Raw genomic sequence first — 20,182 nt, forward strand, 5'->3', positions numbered from 1 at the left:
GGCAATGTCAAACTATAATCTCTCTATTGCTCAGCCCCGTCCTGATCTATCGTATGTGCTATTTGATCCACACAACACTTTTCACGGGAGCCCTTTCGCACACATTTACAGCTCACAACAAGCACATGACTGCGCTTGGCAAACCTACTGTAAGTGCTTGAGGAATGTCTAAAGGTCCACTCTGTCAGGCCTACAGACCAACAGCCTCCCGTTTCCATTACTGGCACAGCTGCTGCGATGACGAAAGACTCTCTTGTTGTCAAGAGATAATAATAGAAAATAATAAAAAAAAAAAAGGTTGAAAGACAATCATACATATCAATCCATATTTGTATAATAAAATATATATATAATATAATAAAGAAATATGAATCAATAATAGAATTAGGATAACGCTGTTTTGTTCTGTGAGATTTATGTTACACTACTTATTTGTTTACTTATTATGGTTTAATTCATAATTTTTAATTCAAGAGATATAATAGAAAATAGAAAATACATGAATACATATCAATCTATAACAATATTAACATATGCAATAATTATTCTGGGACATGTATGTTACAATACGTATTTATTTCATTATTGTGGTATCATAATTAGTCCGATATATCCTACGACGTGTTCCCCTTTCCATATATATATATATATATATATATATATATATATATATATATATATATATATATATATATATATATATATATATATATATATTTATTTATTTAAAAAGAAAAGAAACAGCAATGTAAAGTTACACTGACATTGTACAGCAGTGACTTCATATCATGAACACACAACTATTTGTGTTGGTGCACTTTAAATTTGGCACAACGTGCGTTCAGCCGAGCGATGACGTGCGCAGCCGACATCAGCACCTTAGATACGGGCACACCACTCAGCGTGGAGCTCCTGCCCCGTTTTAGACCAATCAGCGCGCGTGTTTTCTAGACGGCGCTCAGCACCACCCACACTGCTGCCAGCTGTAATGCTCTGCTATAGGGAATCTCCTCTCGGGCCGTGTACATTCACCGTAACTTCTGCAGTTGTTCGTGGCACGTCACGATACAATTAAGGTGCTATGCGAATAACGAATGACATACAAGAGGATGTATATGTGTACGATATAAATGAGATTAAAGTCGCGAAAACGGCTCATTGCATGGCTTGAGGCTACATATGGCATTTAAAAGAGCAGCGAGTCGCGTGGAGGGTATAAAGGTGTTCAGTCGCATGGCGTCTTTAATTTGGTCTGTTTGATTATGACGTTCACATGCAGCTTCCTCGAAAATAGAGATGGTTTAGTCCGTTAAAACATCTACAGTAGGGCTTTTTACATCGATACAAGTATTAGTTTCAAGCCTGTTCGAAGTCGAACAGGATATATATTTATATACTGCCGTTTCTGTCTTTACAATAATTACTTTAGCCTTTCGCTGTCAGCACAGACCTAGGTTATCTCTGACGCAAACGCTCATCAGAGGCGTCTCTCCCCGTTTCACAGAATCATATGTCACGGAATGACACCTCGGCTCAGCCAATCAGCGCGCAGCTCGGGCGCCACTCTGAGGGCGGGACTCGTACTTTGGACCAATCGCAGCCGCTCGTATTGTTTTGACCTCTGAAACCGCATCACCGCCTACCTCGTGCCCATGGCGGAGGAAAGCTATAAATAAAGGCAACGCCGTAACAGGAGGGGGACGAAGTAGCGAAACTCCCGGAGAGGCGGGAGCTACTCTGCAAGCCTGCTGAAAGAGGAAAAAACGAAATAACCTTAAAAAACAGAAACCGAAGCAAACGCCAATCCTCAGAAATGTACATTTACTGGAATACTTTTTTGTAACGTTGATAATATATTCTATGTGAAGAAAGTATTTATACTTTTTTGTCTATTTGCACTAACTAACGGTACTTAAGAACTACTGCGAATTTTTATTTTTTACACAAAAAGTAAGTATTTCTGCTGCCTTCTTTCTGTCACTTGTGCTGTATTTGAAGTCATTGTCTCCATTCCGCTTGCTGTCGTGCCATAGCTGTATCCATAACGTTACTAAGCTGATTTGCTGCGTCAGTCCACGAAGTTAGGGAGGGGTGTGTGTGTGCGTTTGAGAAAGTGAGCGTGTGTGTAAGCGCGTGCATGCGAGTTCAGTGTGTAGTATCTATTTTTTGTCTTATATCCGGTGTATTAAAAAACAAGCAAAATAAACAACAATACCCCCTTCAAAGACTCGTTGGACTTGCACGTGAATGTATACTGAGCATATCGTACTTTATTGTTTCTGTCCATTTGTAATGGCGTCAATACAGGCTGCTGTAGCCAGCGGGTTGTGACATATTTTGTGAAATTTCTTAATTTAACCAATAAGATGAAAGACCTGTAGCCATTTGGCAACACTGAGCTATCTCCTATAGGTTGCTGTTTCGAGGCCAGCTTCGTGAGGGAGGCGACGAGCGTTGCTTAATATCCCCCTGCAGATTATCTTTCCAATTTCTTTGAATTGCGCTTTGTAGTTGGTGACATTTGCATTGTAGCCACCGTCATGGTGTAACTTTAAAGTATTTCGTCTTCTTTTTTTTTAAATTGCCAAACATATGGGTGTTGCCAAAACAGAAGTCCCATTTCGAAATTGTTGTTTCATGTAGGAAGAGCTCAGGCAATACACATCAAACCAGCCCCTATATGCGTTATTGGCAAGGCTTTTCCTCACTTGAGTGCATTGTTTATGTTCCTTAAATGCAACAACTCCGCTTTAGTTTCCCTGTCTCCTGCTCTGGAGGCTGTCCAGTATTACGTAACAGGATTACAGAGTATTAGTGCGAGGTTAACGTGCTCAATACCCAGTTTCTGACGTTTAAATACACAGCAAATGCCAGATGAACAAGAAATATGTCCTGATCCAGGATCAGTGGGCTCTGTGTTGACATTTCTGCAATAGCTGCACATTTTGAGTGTTGCTGTGAAATTCCGCTTTGGAGGACTGTTGTGTGACAGTCAACCTGAGATATTTGAGCTCCCAGCAGTCAACATAGCAACATGCACTGGTGTTAATGTTTAAAGGACATTAACTCTCCCTCCCCTTATGAAGGCTGCACTAGTTGTGGTCAAACGGAGCTGAAGCCGTCTTGTTTATATTCCGAATGACTGTTCTTGGTAGCCTTTACATTTACTTGTGACATTGTTAACAGTTTTTTTTCCTCTCCCAATTGTTGCAGGAAAATATCATACCCTGTGGAGAACTTCACTTCACTGCAAAACCAGCACTTTTGCTTTCGAAACCTGTTTTATCCAAATACTGGTTGCTTTCGCCATCCTGCCTGGAGAGCATCTGTGTTGCCAACCACGGATAAACAAAGCAGACCCAGTGGACACGTTCAAGGTCAGACACACCCAATCTTCACCTACCTGGTAAACGTCGGCAGTTAGCTATGCAGCTTGAAATCCAAGTAGCTCTCAACTTCATCATCTCGTACCTGTACAACAAGCTGCCGAGGCGGCGCGTTAACATTTTCGGCGAGGAGCTGGAGAGGCAGCTGAAGCAGAAATATGAGGGACACTGGTACCCAGAAAAGCCATACAAGGGCTCAGGATTCAGATGTATCCACGTGGGGGAGAAGGTGGACCCTGTGGTGGAGAAGGCAGCCAAAGAAAGCGGGCTGGACATCGAAGATGTCCGCAACAATCTGCCCCAGGACCTCAGCGTGTGGATTGACCCCTATGAGGTGTCCTATCAGATCGGGGACAAGGGGCCAGTCAAAGTATTGTATGTCGATGACAGCAATGAAAGTGGAGCTAGTAGTGGGGGACTCGATCTGGACAAGGAGATCAAGAACAGTTTCAATCCCGACGCACAGGTCTTCATGCCCATCAACGAGCCTGTGAACGCAGCCTCTCCGGGTTCCACCTCACCGTCTCCTCCGTTCGGCCACTCGGCAGCAGTCAGCCCCACCTTCATGCCCCGCTCCGCGCAGCCTTTAACCTTCACAACGGCCACCTTCGCCGCCACCAAGTTCGGCTCCACTAAGATGAAGAGCAGCGGCCGCAACAACAACAACAACAATGGCAGCAGTAGTGCTGGGAACAAGGTGGCGCGTACCTCTCCCACCAACCTGGGCCTGAATGTGAACAGTCTCCTGAAACAGAAAGCCATCTCCACCTCCATGCACTCTCTTTACGGGTTGGGCCTCGGGGTGCAGCAGCAGCAGCAGCAGCAGCAGCAGCAGCAGAAGCCCTCAGCTCTGTCTCCCAATGCCAAGGAGTTTGTGTTCCCCAGCCTTCAGGGCCAGGGCAGCCAGAGTGCTCTCTTCCCTGGAGACAGCTCGCTCAGCCTCAGCCCGCTGCAGTACAGCAATGCCTTCGACGTGTTTGCGGCCTATGGTGGCCTTAACGACAAGTCCCTTATGGATGGCTTGAATTTCAGCTTGAACAACATGCAGTATTCTAACCAGCAATTCCAGCCAGTTATGGCCAACTAGTACACATAAAAAGGTACTACTTAAGCTACTATTTCACACAGAAACGACCAGAGATAATGTGATAGGGGGGGGAAACAAACACAACATGTAAACAAGGGGGGAAACAAATACATGAAAACAAAAACAGAATGTCATGACAGAAAGAAAAAGTGACTTGTCAGCTGTAAGATCTACGTAACGAGTCTAAGAGCATGAGCCCGAGGGTGAATTCCTTTGCCCCCTTGAGTTATACCTTTAGTACAAGATGTCCAAGCTTGGTGACCTAAACTTCAACATGCATCATTGTTATTTCTTTTGCCAACCAAGCACAACTTTTTTTTATGTGACTGTTTTAAGATATAAAGAAAAGACAAAAAAAAAAAAAACACCACCACAAGTCATGGCCTCTTTCAGTATTTAAAAATAACTGGACACAGTCAATTTCTTCAAGAAATTGGCACAAATAAGTGGGATTTCCTGGTCTTTTTTCTAATTGTATAATTTAATTTAGTACAGAGTTTGTAAAATATCAGAGTATCTATTGTTTCTACGACATGGTATTGCATTTATATCTTTTTACTACTCCAGTGATCTGTGATGGCTGCAGCAACTTTATGTTTTCTTTTTTTATTGAAATTATAAAATGAATCCATCTTTAAAAAACATCGACTCTATTCTAAAGATTGTGTACAGAATATTCCGTAGTAGTGGGATTTAAGAATATTTGCTTTTTTGAAAAACATAAGAGTTGTATTTTCTGTTAAGAGTTTAAAGATTTTTGCTATATTATGGACAAAATGTAATCGTATATTAATTTTGTACCTACATTGTGCAATACTTGATAAAAAAAAACAAAAAAAAAACACGGTATAACAAAGTATTTGGAGTCAGTGTCTTACATGTTAAGAGGGACTGATAGTTTATTAAGTTTGTATTAAAAAGCTTGAAAATAATTGCACTTGTTCAGTTTCATTGTTTTTTTTTTTGCGGTTGAGCTGGTCGGTACAGGTTTCAAAGGAGGTTAAGCAGAGTATCAGAGTTTTGTAACATGCTTGGGCAGATCCAGTATTCTGCCCTCGGGTCAGAAGAATCAGGTCTGCTCTAAATACGCCCACATTCATTTGCAGTTCACCTGTTTGGTACATCGCTATGTCCTCACCAAAGAGTTTTGACAGTTCACTCCCAATAGAATGGGTCAACCAATGAATTTTGCAACATTACACAATATAGTACAGACCTCGACACATTCACTATCCTCCGCCTGTATCATCGACACATTGGTACACACGCCCGCATTAACATTTGTTCACGTTGGCTTTCCCTTGAGTAAAGTGTCATTACACATATGGAGACGATGACTGTGATCGTGTCAACCTGATAACCTCCTGAACTAAAGCAAGAGCTCGAATGTGTGACGAGGCTGCTGGCGCACAGGCTGCTGTACCATGCAACACATTTCCGAGGCTTAAACTACACAGATGACAGGCGGAAACCTTGTACTGTGGGTCGAAGACTACAGATCTGATACTGCGCCTAGAAGATGGGGCAAAATCAGACTCCTGTGGGTGAGAATCGCAGCGAAGCATCTGCTGAGGTGCTTTTATGCAATACATTGAATCCCTACCAACCCCAGGGTGCTATTTATCTCATCTCCTTGTTGATGGAAGGCCAGATTGAAAACTCTCCCTCCAGAGAGTTAGCCGAGCCACTTATTAACTTTTAATAATAAAATACAACATGCAAAGCTGGAAAACGGTACTAAAACCTGCACGGGAGAGTGCAGCTGAATGCTAAGCTGGCCGGTTACATTTCACCCAGTGTCCTCGAGGATGTGGCCTGTTAATGGATAACTGCAGTACTTTTTATGCAATGGGATCCAAAAAGAGTACAGTGACGTATTGGGGCTGGAAAGATCACGCCTGAACTGATTCAAACTCAAGAGGCCATCTACTGTATAATTTAGCATTGTTTCCAACATAAAAAACATAAAGTTACACTGAAGTTTTTGATTGGCTTATATTATTTGGGAGTTGAGCACCCGTGTCAAATTGTTGAGCCTGAAGGTGAATCGTAGCTTATTAATCAAGGTATGATTTTAGTAATAACCTCGCTGTGTTTCCTCAGAGTACAAACTGATTTTCTCAGTGTCCTTTCAAGTTGAGACCTTTGTGGTTACTGCTGTTTCTTATGATGAGGGATTGTTGGTCTGCATGATTCCAGCACTAGAACCACATCACCCTGACCCTGCTGGCATATCATGGCCCCTCTGGGGCCCGCTCATCATCGCTTGTCAGTTTGCGTGTCCCCTGATAAACGTGGGGCTTGATATGCTGAGTAAAGTTCAGTCTGCGTGTGTGGGTGTATCTCAGTTGCTGATACTGTGAGTGTTAAAGAGTCGGGTGGGAGTGCGCTTGCTTATCTTGCTCTGTGACACTGTTTGTGTACATCTAGAATCAACAGGGTGGAACAGGTTGTTCTAAAATTACCTTTAATGCCCTTTTTTTTCTTTGGTCAATGGTCTTCTGCACGTCACAAAAAGGACTGTGTCCCTCCAGGCGGCTTGAAGAGAAGACGAGGGGAGTCACACACAGAAACCCTTTTTCTTGATCCAGTTTATATTTCTCTACACGGGGCGGGAATCAATAACGCACATAAAGGCTGAGGCCAGTGATGTCCTGTAGTCGTAAAAGAAAAGGAGCGTGTACTCTAACCTCCAGCCATCATGCAAAGGGCATCACTATCACAAGATCAGTTTTTCTGTCCTCTACTAATTTTAATTAGATTGCTATCATGCTACTTGGTATACTAAGATTTATACTACGGTTGTATTTCTGCACAAACGACACAGCGTTGATGGTCGGTGAGGTTATCGTTTACAACCTTTTACTGATTATAATGTCATGTGAATATGTTTTCATAGTCATGTAACCCAATTGATTGTTATATTAAATTTAAGTTTTCTGTGTGTGAAACAGGTGCAGGGTCTGTCACTCTCAAAGTTTGGCATGCCATAATTTAAAGTAGCAAATAAGTGAGAGAATACATTTGTGCTGTATGTCTGACATAATCATTTGAGTAACTTCCCGACCCTGGCTACACCCCCAAGCTGTGACTGGGGCGGAGCAGAAGAGCAATACAGACAAAAGAGAGCGTGAGGTGTTGTATGGAGTATGTTAATGCCATAAAAGTATGGTGCTAAGAATACCAGCAAGACGGGGCTGAATGTGGGATCAGAATAGCACAGAGACTGAAGCTTGATGAAACAAAGAGGGAATGGGAAAGGCATGGAGCAATTGGACGGATAGAGAGAGGGGGAGAGTGAAGCATCGCCAACACTACTATTGATGCTAATCCGGTGCCAAGCCGCTCCCCTCGCCCCCCACTCCGCCTGTCATAAAAACAGGTGGAGCTCAACTCAGCGTGTGGTCCCAGCCAGCCGACAAGGCCTTATGGTAATGTCACCCTCCTCAGCAAAAATACAAACAGTTAATGGCTTTTCAGTCCCTCGCCTTAGTTCAAACCCTCACCCCATCTATTTCTGGAAACACACTGGAGCTGATGGAGCAATGATAAGCTTAAGGGAATTGTGCTTTCCTCTGTGAATGACTTCACCAAAGCTGATTGGTATCAATTGGTACCAACGATTTCTACCCAGAAGTGAAGAACTTATCTGTTTATTTTTTGTTTTTCTGTACAAAAACTAGAAAAAAAAGATTTCTTTCACGACCCAACAGACACATTAATGAGAAAGATAACACGTGTTGACTGGTCTGACAGTTGAAGCTTAAATGAGTACCAAGAGTACTGACACAGTTGCTTTCAACAGTTGCTCACACGTTTGGCACATATGAGCGGTTGCTAGTAGGCAGACGAGAAACACTTTACGTTCACTCAAATATATTCTGCACTAATACGCCCTGCAGCTGTCGACTGTCTTGTGCTAATACAAACAGTTCAGGCACTTGAGTTTAACCAAGCCTAATGTGTGCAGTCTGTCATGAATATTTGTGTTTTTAGGAATCTTATGAGTTGTGTTTTTTTTTTTTGGTCTTGATGGATACATTGCATGTCTTTTCATGCATACTTTATTACGTTCCTGTGTACACACTGCCACACACACATACACACACTCACTGATGCATAGTGGGAGTTGTCAGGTTTGCTTTGCACATTGTAGATATCACCAGCAGACACTCACGCACCCAGCCCTTTAAAGTGGAGCTGCTCTTATCTGCAGATGGAAACCAAAAACAAACACGCATTCCTCGGCCTCTCCTCCCTCACCACACCTCTTGAGGACGTACTGTGGTTTCCAGGGCAGTCCATCACAGCACTCCCTTACCTGACATTGGGTTCCCCACGACGCTTCGCAGCTAAAGGGCGGAACGACGCGCTAACCGTCAATGTTACAAAGTGGCCTCGCACGATAGTTAGCATGCGACGCAACTGTGGCTCTGCTGTTTATGTTATTTCTGTTTTTGCTTCATCCTTTAGAAATAAGATTCCCCTCACATCGGATTTGTCTGGTTTGGTTCTCGTCGCGATGAGATCTCTTCACTGCTTCATGATTTGATAAGATAGTCGGCTCTGAGAAAGCAAGTCCCAGCATGCTGTGTGCTACATCCAAAAATATCACTACAATTGTTGTGAGAATTGGCTTCTCACGAATATGGCTGTTTGTTGGGGACCGCACCACTATTTCTGGATAAAAAGGAACATATTTTTAACATTAAAAGTATCCATGGGTCCCTTAACTGTTGGCAGTGTCCAAGCTTCATTAATCGGACTCATCTTGTCAAGCTGAGATCAATCAGTGCTCCGCAAAATGTGCAGGTCTGTGGCAAACACTGGTGCTGGAAGCTTACACACCTGCTATTCATCACTCCCTAGTGTCTATGTGTGAGTCTTCCAGGGAGAGAGAAAGAGAGAGCGAGGATGCTATAGCAACAAAGGAATCTTTTGGTGTCTCTCAGAGGCTTTGTGCTCAGAAGAGGATGATTTGTAGCTAGGAGAGCGAGGAGGGGCATTCTGGGAAACACTGAAGAGGAGAATCATGCGCGCACAAATGCATAAAAAATACATAAACCCATGCACGCAAACTACCTGCACATGCTCGAAGGGGAGGACAACGATCTAAAAGGAAGGAGAAGTCCTCCCTCAAACATCTTCATCTGAAACTTTCTCTCCAGATCCCCTTAATCCATAATATCTCAAGCCTAGACGTCACCACGAATGCTCTTCTTTTGCGGAGAAAAAATTGCTTTTGCTTTCTAAAACACCTTTTCTGTCTACTTAGAGTCAGTCTGGCTTTACCTGACTTATACCTCATATGCTTTGAACGCTTTCATGAATAATATTTACACACATTAGAGAAAAAGAAGCCCTGGTGACGTCTGGCCATGCAGCTTCTGACTTATACCTAAGTCATGGGACTTTGTTCTTTTACTTTCCACAGCAAGGCTAAATATTTTGTCAACATGGTTCTAGTATCCTGGAGCCCTCAAAGGAAGCTCTTTTTCTCCTGTTTGTCTGAGGATGGGATCGTTGGCAAGGACAGCTCCCACTGCTATGGATCAGTGGGACAGGAAGTCAAAACATGCAGAGATAGAGCCATCTCTGTGGCATTTACTGGCAGTGGTGCAGTAATCGTGAATGAACACTACTATGGCAGTTGTGTGCCCTTGATAAATGCTAAAGAGAGTGTATATGTTTAAAGCTCCTGAGGAGAGGGAAGTAAAAGATACACTGCGGTCTTCTCAACGTATTTCAGGATATAATTAGAGCGGCACGCGGCACGTGACGGCAAACGATAAGTACAGAGTGTAATGGCTTCTCTTCAGTTGTTTACAATGCAGTCGAGCTTATCGGGCCTCTCTTGTCCAAGTAAAACCTATTTGGACATCACCAGGAAGTCTCCACAGCAGCCCCGACTGACTCAGGACTCTGGAATTTCAACTATCCCGCTAATAAGGCTGCCCGGGACCAACACGTGCCGGCCTGAACACGCTTTCTTACATTTCTCTTTTTGCTTTAAATACTTCAGTTAAAAATAGGCTTAAGACAATTTCCAGAGCCACCATGTCTCTATTTAGATGTTATTGTATGTATGAAGTTTAAAAAAAGGTTCTTTTAAAAGAGAGAGAGAGAGGACCGTGGATCAGACCAACATCTTAGCCCTTAAATTAAAGTCAGACTGGAACCTTTGCTGAAAAGTGAGTTAAAGTGACACTTTTGGGATTTTTGTAAATGCAAAGACTTGTGAAGTCAGCAAACTAACTCAGTAATCCCAGTTACACAGCAGTATCTATCTAAGTTAAGCTAATATTAGCCACCATAAGCTACCGGTCATTGCAGACAAATTTAGGGTGTAGCAGCAACACCTTTGAGTACACTGAGCTGAACAAAGATGCATTTTATTGATTAGGAATTTGACACACTATGAACATTCAAAAGTGACATACTCTCACTTCACGATGAGGCAAACTGCATTTGACAAAAGACAGTTGAAGGGACATGCATTCTCCTGCTAGAACAAGTATTATCAGTGCTGTTAACTTGGAAAAGCCTGTTGGGGTGGGTGTGCACAATTATGCAAAGGATGCGGTTCTTATTTTCAAGCATTTACGCAACACTTACACTCGTTAAGTTTTGCATTTGTAAGTGTCAAAACAGGTCCCACTAATAGTTTAACCTCTTTGTCAAATGAAGTTACGTATCCTTCCACCGCTGAGAGTTACTTCCCGAGTCTCTGATGTATTGACATTAACTTCAACCTCAGCTGATTTGGGCTGCACAATTGTCCCTTGATTTTGCTTTGTACTCTTTACTTTGCAAGCTCAAAATGGCGAGATGTTAGTTTGCATGTGAGGTGAAAAACATCTGCTTCATAGCTTGAGTCCGAACACAAACATGCATGCACACAGCTTCCCCCAATGTCCTCATGAAAGAATGGCCTAGTTGCCTCGTTTGTACAATAATTTGGGGAATGTAGCACACACCTGTTAACCACCGGCACTGCACAGGCTCTAATGAAGCCAGACTTGGTGGTTATGATCGAGATTCCTCCATCCAACCCACTCTATTGGATTATGCTGAGCATTACAAGGAAAGTAGATCTGTGGATCAGGATTCAGAAAATCATTTTTAAAGTGACTTTTCCAAGAGATTATTCATAATTTTAATTCCTCGAGGAATACATTTGCAGTCCGGTTGTAATGCTTTCATTCCGCGAATCAGCCTCAATATTATTATTTCTTATGTTCTAGGATCATTTTCAAGATAAAATGTCATGTATTTCCAATTACCAGGCCTAGCAATCTGTTGTGTTCAAAAATAAATTATGGGCTGAACAATAACAACATTTAATTGGTAAACATATTAAAACAGAACAATTTCAAGAAGAGAGTCTCTTAATTGCCTCATATATATTATTTTCATGTTTTTACTTTCTGCTTGTCTTCCCGGTCCTTTGATCAGTTCCCTAACAATGTCAAATGATTGCATTGTGTATCGTTGTGTTGTTGTGTGAGACATGGACACTTTTGAAACTAACACAAACTGTCAGGTATCATCCAGGGCGACTTACAAGCTAAAATATTGCATTACACAAATAAATAGAGAGGAGTTGGAGGATGTTGACTTGCTGTGGAATCCAGTTTTGATCGAGGACGAATATGAAATAATGGCTACATTAATCACTCTGTGTGGGTGACTGGTGATGCAGACTGCAATACTCGTGGCTATAAACACAGGCACACATGAGAACTGGAGCTCTGGAAAAACCTGTCGCCTCCCAACCAACTTTAAACACCATCAGCACTTTAGCAAACACATGTTTCATAGCCTATATTATGTTAATGAGCGTTTGTTTATGACGCAGGGTAACAAGCATGGTGTGTTACCATAGTTGTCAGATGTATCTTTTACTGTGTTGTGCTGCAGGGTCTTTCACACACACACACACACACACACACACACACACACACACACACACACACACGCACACACACACAGTCAAATCATCTACAGTTACGTTAAAAACCAATGCCCTTTCTCTCTTTCTGAGGGGTTTTGATCAGTCACATCGGTTAAAATGGAAATCTGCTCCTGATCAAAGCATTCAGTAGGTTTTTATCTCTGAATAAGACGACTCTATTTATGCTGTACTATTTGTTTTGTACACAGGTGGACTAAATGATGTCACTCCTCTCCCACACAGCACAAATATGCTTAAGGCTACTTCTTGTGTGTAGGCCCACCGTGTGCGTGCATGTCTGTGCATGCGCGCGTGTGTGTGTGTGTGTGTGTGTGTGTGTGTGTGTGTGTGTGTGTGGGAGGTGCTGATGGGTCCTGAGTGGGTGGCGTTGCATAAGAACGTCAGCGCTGAAGCAAGGTTAGATCAAGAATTAAGAGAAGGGGGGAGGCTCTATCACTTAATGTCTCTTTCTCTCTCGCCTCCTCTCCCATTCTCTCTCTCCTTCTGTCTCGTACAGTAGAGCACACGCATGTGGACTGAGCCCAGCTCGGTGGTGTCTGAGTCAACTGCGTGGACCACGGTTTGTAGAAGAAAAGCCCACTGAGCTGCAGCGGCGGGTAAACACGAGACTCCACCAGACCAACATCGCAGATCAGATAGAGAGAGAGAGAGAGAGAGAGAGAGAGAGACAGAGAAAGAGGGAGACAACATAAGAAAATATTCCTTATTATTCATATCCCAACACACTGATTGGCTGATAGTGTTGCTGGCCCCACCTTCCTCTCTTGGCATACCTTAACTACAAGCCTTTTATATTTATCAGTAAACGAATGAGAGTGCCCATCGTTTTTTTATCAAGCTCAAAAACTGTTTTCATTGTGTTTAAATAACATCTCTGACTGTGACATCCAGCTAAATAATAGATAACTGTAGAGCTTATCTTCACATTAAGATATGTGTTGTATCCTTTCCTTTTGTTGACAAAAACGGTTACTTGCTATTGTATAAATGTGCTTGTGTAACTTGGTCATAAATTCCTTATCCAATTTGCTGTTGTAGTGTGTTAACATTCAGACTTTGTGTTAATGACAAACGAGGCCTTCACAATTTGAATAACAATGCTACACACATTTAAACCCTTCTTTACATTTAAACACTAACAGTTAAATGTTTGCACATTTCTCTGTTGTACTTTATTGAAGAAGAAAAGCAACGATTTAATTGTATCCAAATAAACTTATTTCCCTGCATTCCTGAGTGCGTTTTTTTTACACAGGACCGGACTATATCCCCGAGCGTTTTATTTATATACGTGAAATAAAGACCTCTCCTTAGCAAACATTAATCTTTTGTCACTAAAGTGACATAATGACAGTCTATATAACTTTTGGTTTATGAGTCAACCATTTGCCCTCCGCTTGAACGTCAGAGTATTCTGGTTCCAACGGTTTAGACGTGTTAACACTTGCACGCAGGTGAAGACTGTAATTCTACTCAGATGACATTACTTTACTCCATTCATCACCGAGAGTAGTGAAGCTCACTACTGTGCGTCTGCCCTCCAACCTTTTGGCAGTATGCTGTTCTGCTGTTGTGTTTCTTCTCGCCAACAGTGAGAACTCGTCTTCATGCTGTTTCTGTGCTGACACATAACAGCGCTAAAGAGGGGAAGAAACTGAGCTCGTCGGAATAATTGGAGGGTCGTAAAGTGCCTTTCTTTCACTCCCGCATACTCGGGCATTGTGTTGAGCTACGCCGGCAGCTTGAGGAAGACTGAGAGAAAGACTGTTTGACGTTAAGGAGCATTAAGTGATTATGATGAGGGAATTATCTTTCGATTTACACTAAATCTTCGGTTCAAAGTAGTTGAATTCAAGAGCGTGACATAGTGAAGTGATGAAACACTTTTGCAGTTAGTAGACCCAAACACACTCCTCCACACGACTGGGGAATGTTTGTGTAAAGTAAAAACCTACAGACATCCTCCTCCGCTCTACGAGGCGGTACAGTTTTTTAAAAATTGTTTTTTTTACGGAAGCTGCATTTCTGTCCTGATTTATATTTTGTCTCCAGCTCATGCTTCTCCCTCCCTGAGGCTCATAACAGTCCACAGCAGACCTATAAAACGTCAATCCCATCATGTGATGTAGTGCCTGCTGTGCTGTCAGCCATCGCAGAGGATTACTGGCAGTGTTGTGAGTTTTCTGGCGGCCGGCTGCAGCCAAATGAGGAGGAGGAAATGAAAGTGGAGAAGCTACAGAGGGGTTCTGCTAGGTCATGTCGCCCCATGTCACTGACATGTGATCAGTAGTCTCACTTGAAGGAGAACAGTCCTTATTAATAAAAACTTTTTTGTTCATTACACTTTGACCAAGTACAAAATGTCTTGTAGCATGTCTCAGAATGGAATATTTCAAAAGCTAATGTATTGTTTTTTTTTCTTCTTTTGGGTATATTTGAAAAATATGGGTCAGGTAACACAGATTTTTGGGCTCAGGGAACGCGATGTCTGAGAGAAAATGTTACATGGAACAGACGGGCTGTCGTCTGCGTACAGTATTGAAGCCAGAGCCAACCAACTGGACAGTTTCCAGATTTTATGAAAAAAATAAAAAAAAACAGAAGGTGAGCTGAATCCCTCCAGAGTTTTAGTAAACAATGTTGTCATGGGAGGCTCTCTATATTTGGAGACATAAATCTACCAAGAGTTAGATTTGATACATATTTGGATACATAAGGGAACATAAAACAAGCTCTCTCAATGGAAACAACAAAATAAAATGAGCTAAAAGCACCAAAAGAGATAAGTATTTCTCACCGGGGGCCTCGATCAGAATGAAACACTAAACTGTCGGACAATACAATGTGACTTCCTTCATGTTTTCATTTATTCATTTGTATCAGCAGTTACAATTACACAAAGTTATGTGTTCAAACATCTGTGTGATGTACATTGCTATCTGTGAGTGCATGTGACACACACACCGCGGCTCACAAACGTGTGATGTATGTGTGCATTACATTAGGAATCTCTGTGATTTAAGGCAGTGCTTGGCCGCGCTCCAACGCTACTGCAGACGTCAGCAGTCCGGCCAGCTAGCTGAGAAGGATGGGATGGAGGGGAGGGAGCGAGAGAGCAGATGGAGAGAAAGAAAGACGGAAAGTTTGAGTTAGGAAGGAAGGAATAGACTGGTGACATGATGGAGAGGTTAGCAGGGACATGGATGGATGGAGAAATGAGAGAACAGAGGGAGATATATAGAAGGGACTGAAATAGTGAAGAGTGATGGGCAGAGCTGCAGGAAGCCAGAGAGAGAGAGGGGGAGAGAGAGAGAGAGAGAGAGAGAGAGAGAGAGAGAGAGAGCGAGAGAGAGAGAGAGAGAGAGAGAGAGAGAGAGAGAGAGAGAGAGCAGAAGTACTGTTGCCAGAAAAAATAATATTAAATCCAGGAAGAAGATCAATACAAATATGTATCATACGTGCACTGAATTATGCGCAATTATAATGTGCACTGAGTAATCATGTAAAAAAAAACTATCAGCAGCATAGAAACTCTGTCTCACATTGTGTTGGTGGCTTTATTTGATGATGATGATGATGATGATGAGGATGACCACTCTACCTCCTGCAGGAGGCTAGGTCTTCCAGTGGAGACCAGTCAGACCATTTTAAGTAACGTAGTTAAAATAGTTAGACATTTTGGGAGCTGCTCTTTTGCTCATTCACCGTCTGTGGCTCGGCGGTGAGCCGGGCCGTCCTTCAAGCGGAGGATCAACCCCCGGCTCCGCTGGCCCATGTCGATGTGTCCTTGGGCAAGACACTTAACCCCAAATTGCTCCCGTAGCTGTGCCTACGGTGTGCGAATGTGTGTGTTAGTTAGTCCTGATGGGCCAGTGGCTTCTCCCATCAGTGTATGAATGGGTGAATGATGTCATTTAGTGTTAAAGCGCTTTGAGTGGTCGGAAGACTAGAAAAGCACTATACAAGTACAGGTCCAATTACCATTTACCATTCTTGCGAAGAGTGAAATGAGAAGGTCATTACCACTCTCCCATCTGCGCAGTGAATATGTAGCTGGAGCCAGTTAGCTTAGCCTAGCACAGAGACTGTAACACTATGTGACAGGCTGTGATGTCAGAGACAGCAATAAGCCAGCTAAGTCCCCAGCAGGAAAGCAGTCCTTATTGAAGCCAATAGTTGAGGGTGTCTCAGGAGAAACGCTGTTATTAGCATAACCCTGCAGGGTGCCGTGCTACAGGTAGCTAAACGGAGGAGAGGAGAGGACCACGTTGAGTCACAAATTGGATGAGAAATCATTGTGGCTACAACGATTCAGATAATGAGAATGACAGTGACGGTGATAATGGGGATGTCACACATGACAGCAATGATCCCATCCATGACTACGATGACGTTACCAAGCAGCGGTAATTATGAAGTAATGCTGATTGCTTGTTGACATGAACACCAACATAAAGGGAGAAATCTTGAGGGGAGAAATGTGCTTTTTTTTACAACATGCGTGGGTCCCTTATGCACTTTGATGGTGTATGCAAGTGTGCTTTATGGAACAATGGCTGATCGGTAAAACTCAACCAGGTAATGTAGCATCTTCTCTCTGTCATCTCCCTTTCAGACTGGACTCCAATGTAAACACTGTTGTCAAGCCAGAAATGAAAATATAGCGCTGTCTTTGTGCTGTTGGGTTCTTTCTCACACTCTGCAATTGAACGTCCAGTCGTATTCATGGTGGCTCGACTGCCCCACACAATAGACATGGTAATGGTTGGGTCCATACTGACGCACACACAGTCACACACAAAACAGAAACGTATACGGACTTACAATGAGACCACAGGCTTTCAGAGAACCACAACATAAAGAGCATCATTTAGACTGTGCCTTTCCCTCCACCGGAAACTGCAGACACTAATTATATGCACTTTGTTTGTGTGTATGCTTTGTGTGTGTGTCTGTATGTGTGTGTGTGTGAGACCAGAGAAGAATTTCTAGATTACATTTCTGAGGTTAACACACACCTTTTCTCTATCAATTCCCATATCACAAAAAAATTTCTATTTAAATGAGTACTCGAGCAATTTAGGACAGTACATCCATGAAGTTAGGAGGCTGGTAAGACACAAATCCAAAAAAGAAAGGTTGTAGTATGACTTTTAGTTTAGAGTATGGGCAGAGTTTGGAAAATGCTGCATCCTACGTTTCCCATAATACAAGTGTAACTCTCCCTAAAGACCCACAATGTTCAAGTGCCATGTTGGCTTTGACAAAGCTCCCCCAAGCAACACAAGAATGACGTCGTACTCTCTGTGACGAGTGAACTGATGTGTGTAAAAGGGGGGTGCCCCTTTAATATACTAATATGGCAATAAAGTGTTAAGTGTTGTCACCTGCGGAGAGGTAGAATTGTGGATCTGTTTTGTTTTTTTGTGGTTTATTAAACTGTATATGTTGTTTTTTTTCTTCTCAAATGTAATTATTCGGATCGATAACTCCGAAGAAAGTGTTCTCAGGAGCACACGTACTGTTTGCACACTCCACCACAAGCAAAACATGAGCCTGTGTTAACGCGATCATTATTGGTCCTCTGTGCTATCTCACTGAAACAGTTTTATTAGAATTTACCACTGGAGTTATTGAGCAGAAGATGAAGCTTCTGTTTATGTCCTCCAGAACGATAACAACACCTAATCTCGATGGTTCCCATGAGAAACATACAGCACTCTGGAAAAAAACGTGGAGAGTGCCCATAAATTACAGGAGTGGGGAGTCTTCCCAGAAGAGTATCTTCACTTTACTCACTTCCAGAGCATGAGCAGAAAGATGCAGTCATTGTAAAAACAACAAAAAATCATAGCGATTGTCGACATTAAATTAATTTACATGAGACATCTTGACTCTTATTTGTGATCTATTTCTACAGAGTGTCTGAATGTAAACGCAGCTAATGAGGCAAACTGCTTTTGTTTACAAATGTCTGGTCTCTCAGAGAAGGTTTGTGGAGAGATTATTTTATTCATTTTGCTCTTTAAGGTGCATCTTCTCAACCAGGAATGAGTGAGTAGTTATTACAGCTGTTTGGCATTATAATTTTGCGATTCCATACTAAAAAAACACCTTTATTTCATGTTTTATAATCTCAAGATTAAGTACGATTTACTGTTTGAACCTTCTGCAGGAGCTATTGAGTTAGAGAAGCTGCACGTTTTGAAATGAAATCTCTTTAGGAATGAAACTCCTTAAATTAGGTGGAGACACGGCTATATAAGTACCAGACAACAGACACATTCAGCCGTCAGCCGCTGCGGCTCCTGTTCCACTAAAAGAAGTCGTATGCAGAGTGCTGTCACATGCTTCAGACATTTATTTCCATCAGGATGGGGTATCTGAGTGCCTGGTTGATATTTAAAGTTGACATCTGATGAAGCTGTTGACACATTCAGCTATTGCCTCAGCACAGCAGGGGCTTGAACCCTTTCTATTCCATACTATTATAGCTATGCTGTATTTCAACTACGTGATCAGTGATTAAAGGCAAAAGACGCACAGGCCTCAAGGTTTCTTTGTGACGTCACCACAAGCTTTACTTTATAAAGAATTCATGAATGGTCCTCAATATGTCAGCTGCTATTGAGAAAAAGCAAAAGCCATCAGGTGGGAACCCCGAGCCAAATGTTATCCATGTGATAAAATGCAGATCTATTTGGTGAAATGAGGTTTGAGAGGCTCAGTCCCTAACCGACAGAGGGATATTGATTTGTTTCAATACTGAGTTAGAGTTTGACTCTGGGAATATAAATCCTGATTATAGATGTTGTTATGGCCACGTGGCTGAGGCACTTGACGAGCAATCCTTTGGCTGTTTGACTCTCCTGGTTCAGATGCTGCCAACAAGCAAAGGTGTTTTCTTTGTTGTTGCTCAGATGTTTGGCTGTGTCGCTTTTAGTATAAAAATAATATCACTGGCTGCTTCACACCTTACAAAATACATTTTTTTATTGGAGGTTTCACTTCTGTGTTCTGTCTTCTGAGAAAGACACTAAAACTGTTGTGTACAGGAAGTGATTGTCAATGGAGTAGTCCAGGCATAACCCCTAACCCATAACCCATTGTTTACATTTATTTTAGTTGTATGGATTAAACAATTATGATAAAACATGTTTAAAGTGAGCTTTTGAGGTGCTGGCAGGTATATATTGTTTTCTTTGGACTAAGCCACGTTAGCAGCCTTTGTGTTTAGCTAAGCTAACTGGCAGTAGATTTATATTTAGCATTCACTCAACAGTGAACAATATTGATCTTCTCATTTAACTCCCGGCAAGAAAGACAAAAAGCAGGTTTTCCTTTGACAAAGTACCACTGAGCTTGTATTACTTGTGATTCCTCTGTCTACACAACCCCGTTCTCTCCGTTTATTCTAACACCAGTTCAATATATATATATATATATATATATATATATATATATATATATATATATATATATATATATATATATATATATACATATACATACACATTCCAACAATTGCTTTTTCTTTGCCCTCATCCCTTACGTCCTTCCCACTAACCATATGTTTGTCCATATAGGACTGAAATAGATGGTACACCAGCCAAACAACACGAAGAGGACATTTGAGGCAGCATGCTAAGAATAAGGACACAGGTCAACAGTGTGAGGGGACTGGCACCTAACATGTTGCACCGAAGACACCATGACCGTTCACAAGGAGGGCTT

At 42.1% G+C, this 20,182-nt stretch overlaps 1 protein-coding gene across 1 annotated transcript; it reads left to right on the forward strand.

The window, feature by feature from the left end:
• Nucleotides 1-1,708: 1,708 nt before the first annotated feature.
• LOC137787024 (protein Tob1-like) lies at nucleotides 1,709-5,819 on the forward strand. The gene is made up of 2 exons (XM_068579210.1): nucleotides 1,709-1,950; nucleotides 3,214-5,819. The coding sequence occupies exon 2, from the start codon at nucleotides 3,427-3,429 to the stop codon at nucleotides 4,471-4,473; it is 1,047 nt and encodes a 348-aa protein (XP_068435311.1). The 5' UTR covers nucleotides 1,709-1,950; nucleotides 3,214-3,426; the 3' UTR covers nucleotides 4,474-5,819.
• Nucleotides 5,820-20,182: the final 14,363 nt, after the last annotated feature.

Source organism: Clinocottus analis, unplaced genomic scaffold (assembly GCF_023055335.1).
Source record: "Clinocottus analis isolate CAN_PGR_092001 unplaced genomic scaffold, fCliAna1.0.p SCAF_16, whole genome shotgun sequence".
Lineage (NCBI taxonomy): Eukaryota > Metazoa > Chordata > Actinopteri > Perciformes > Cottidae > Clinocottus > Clinocottus analis.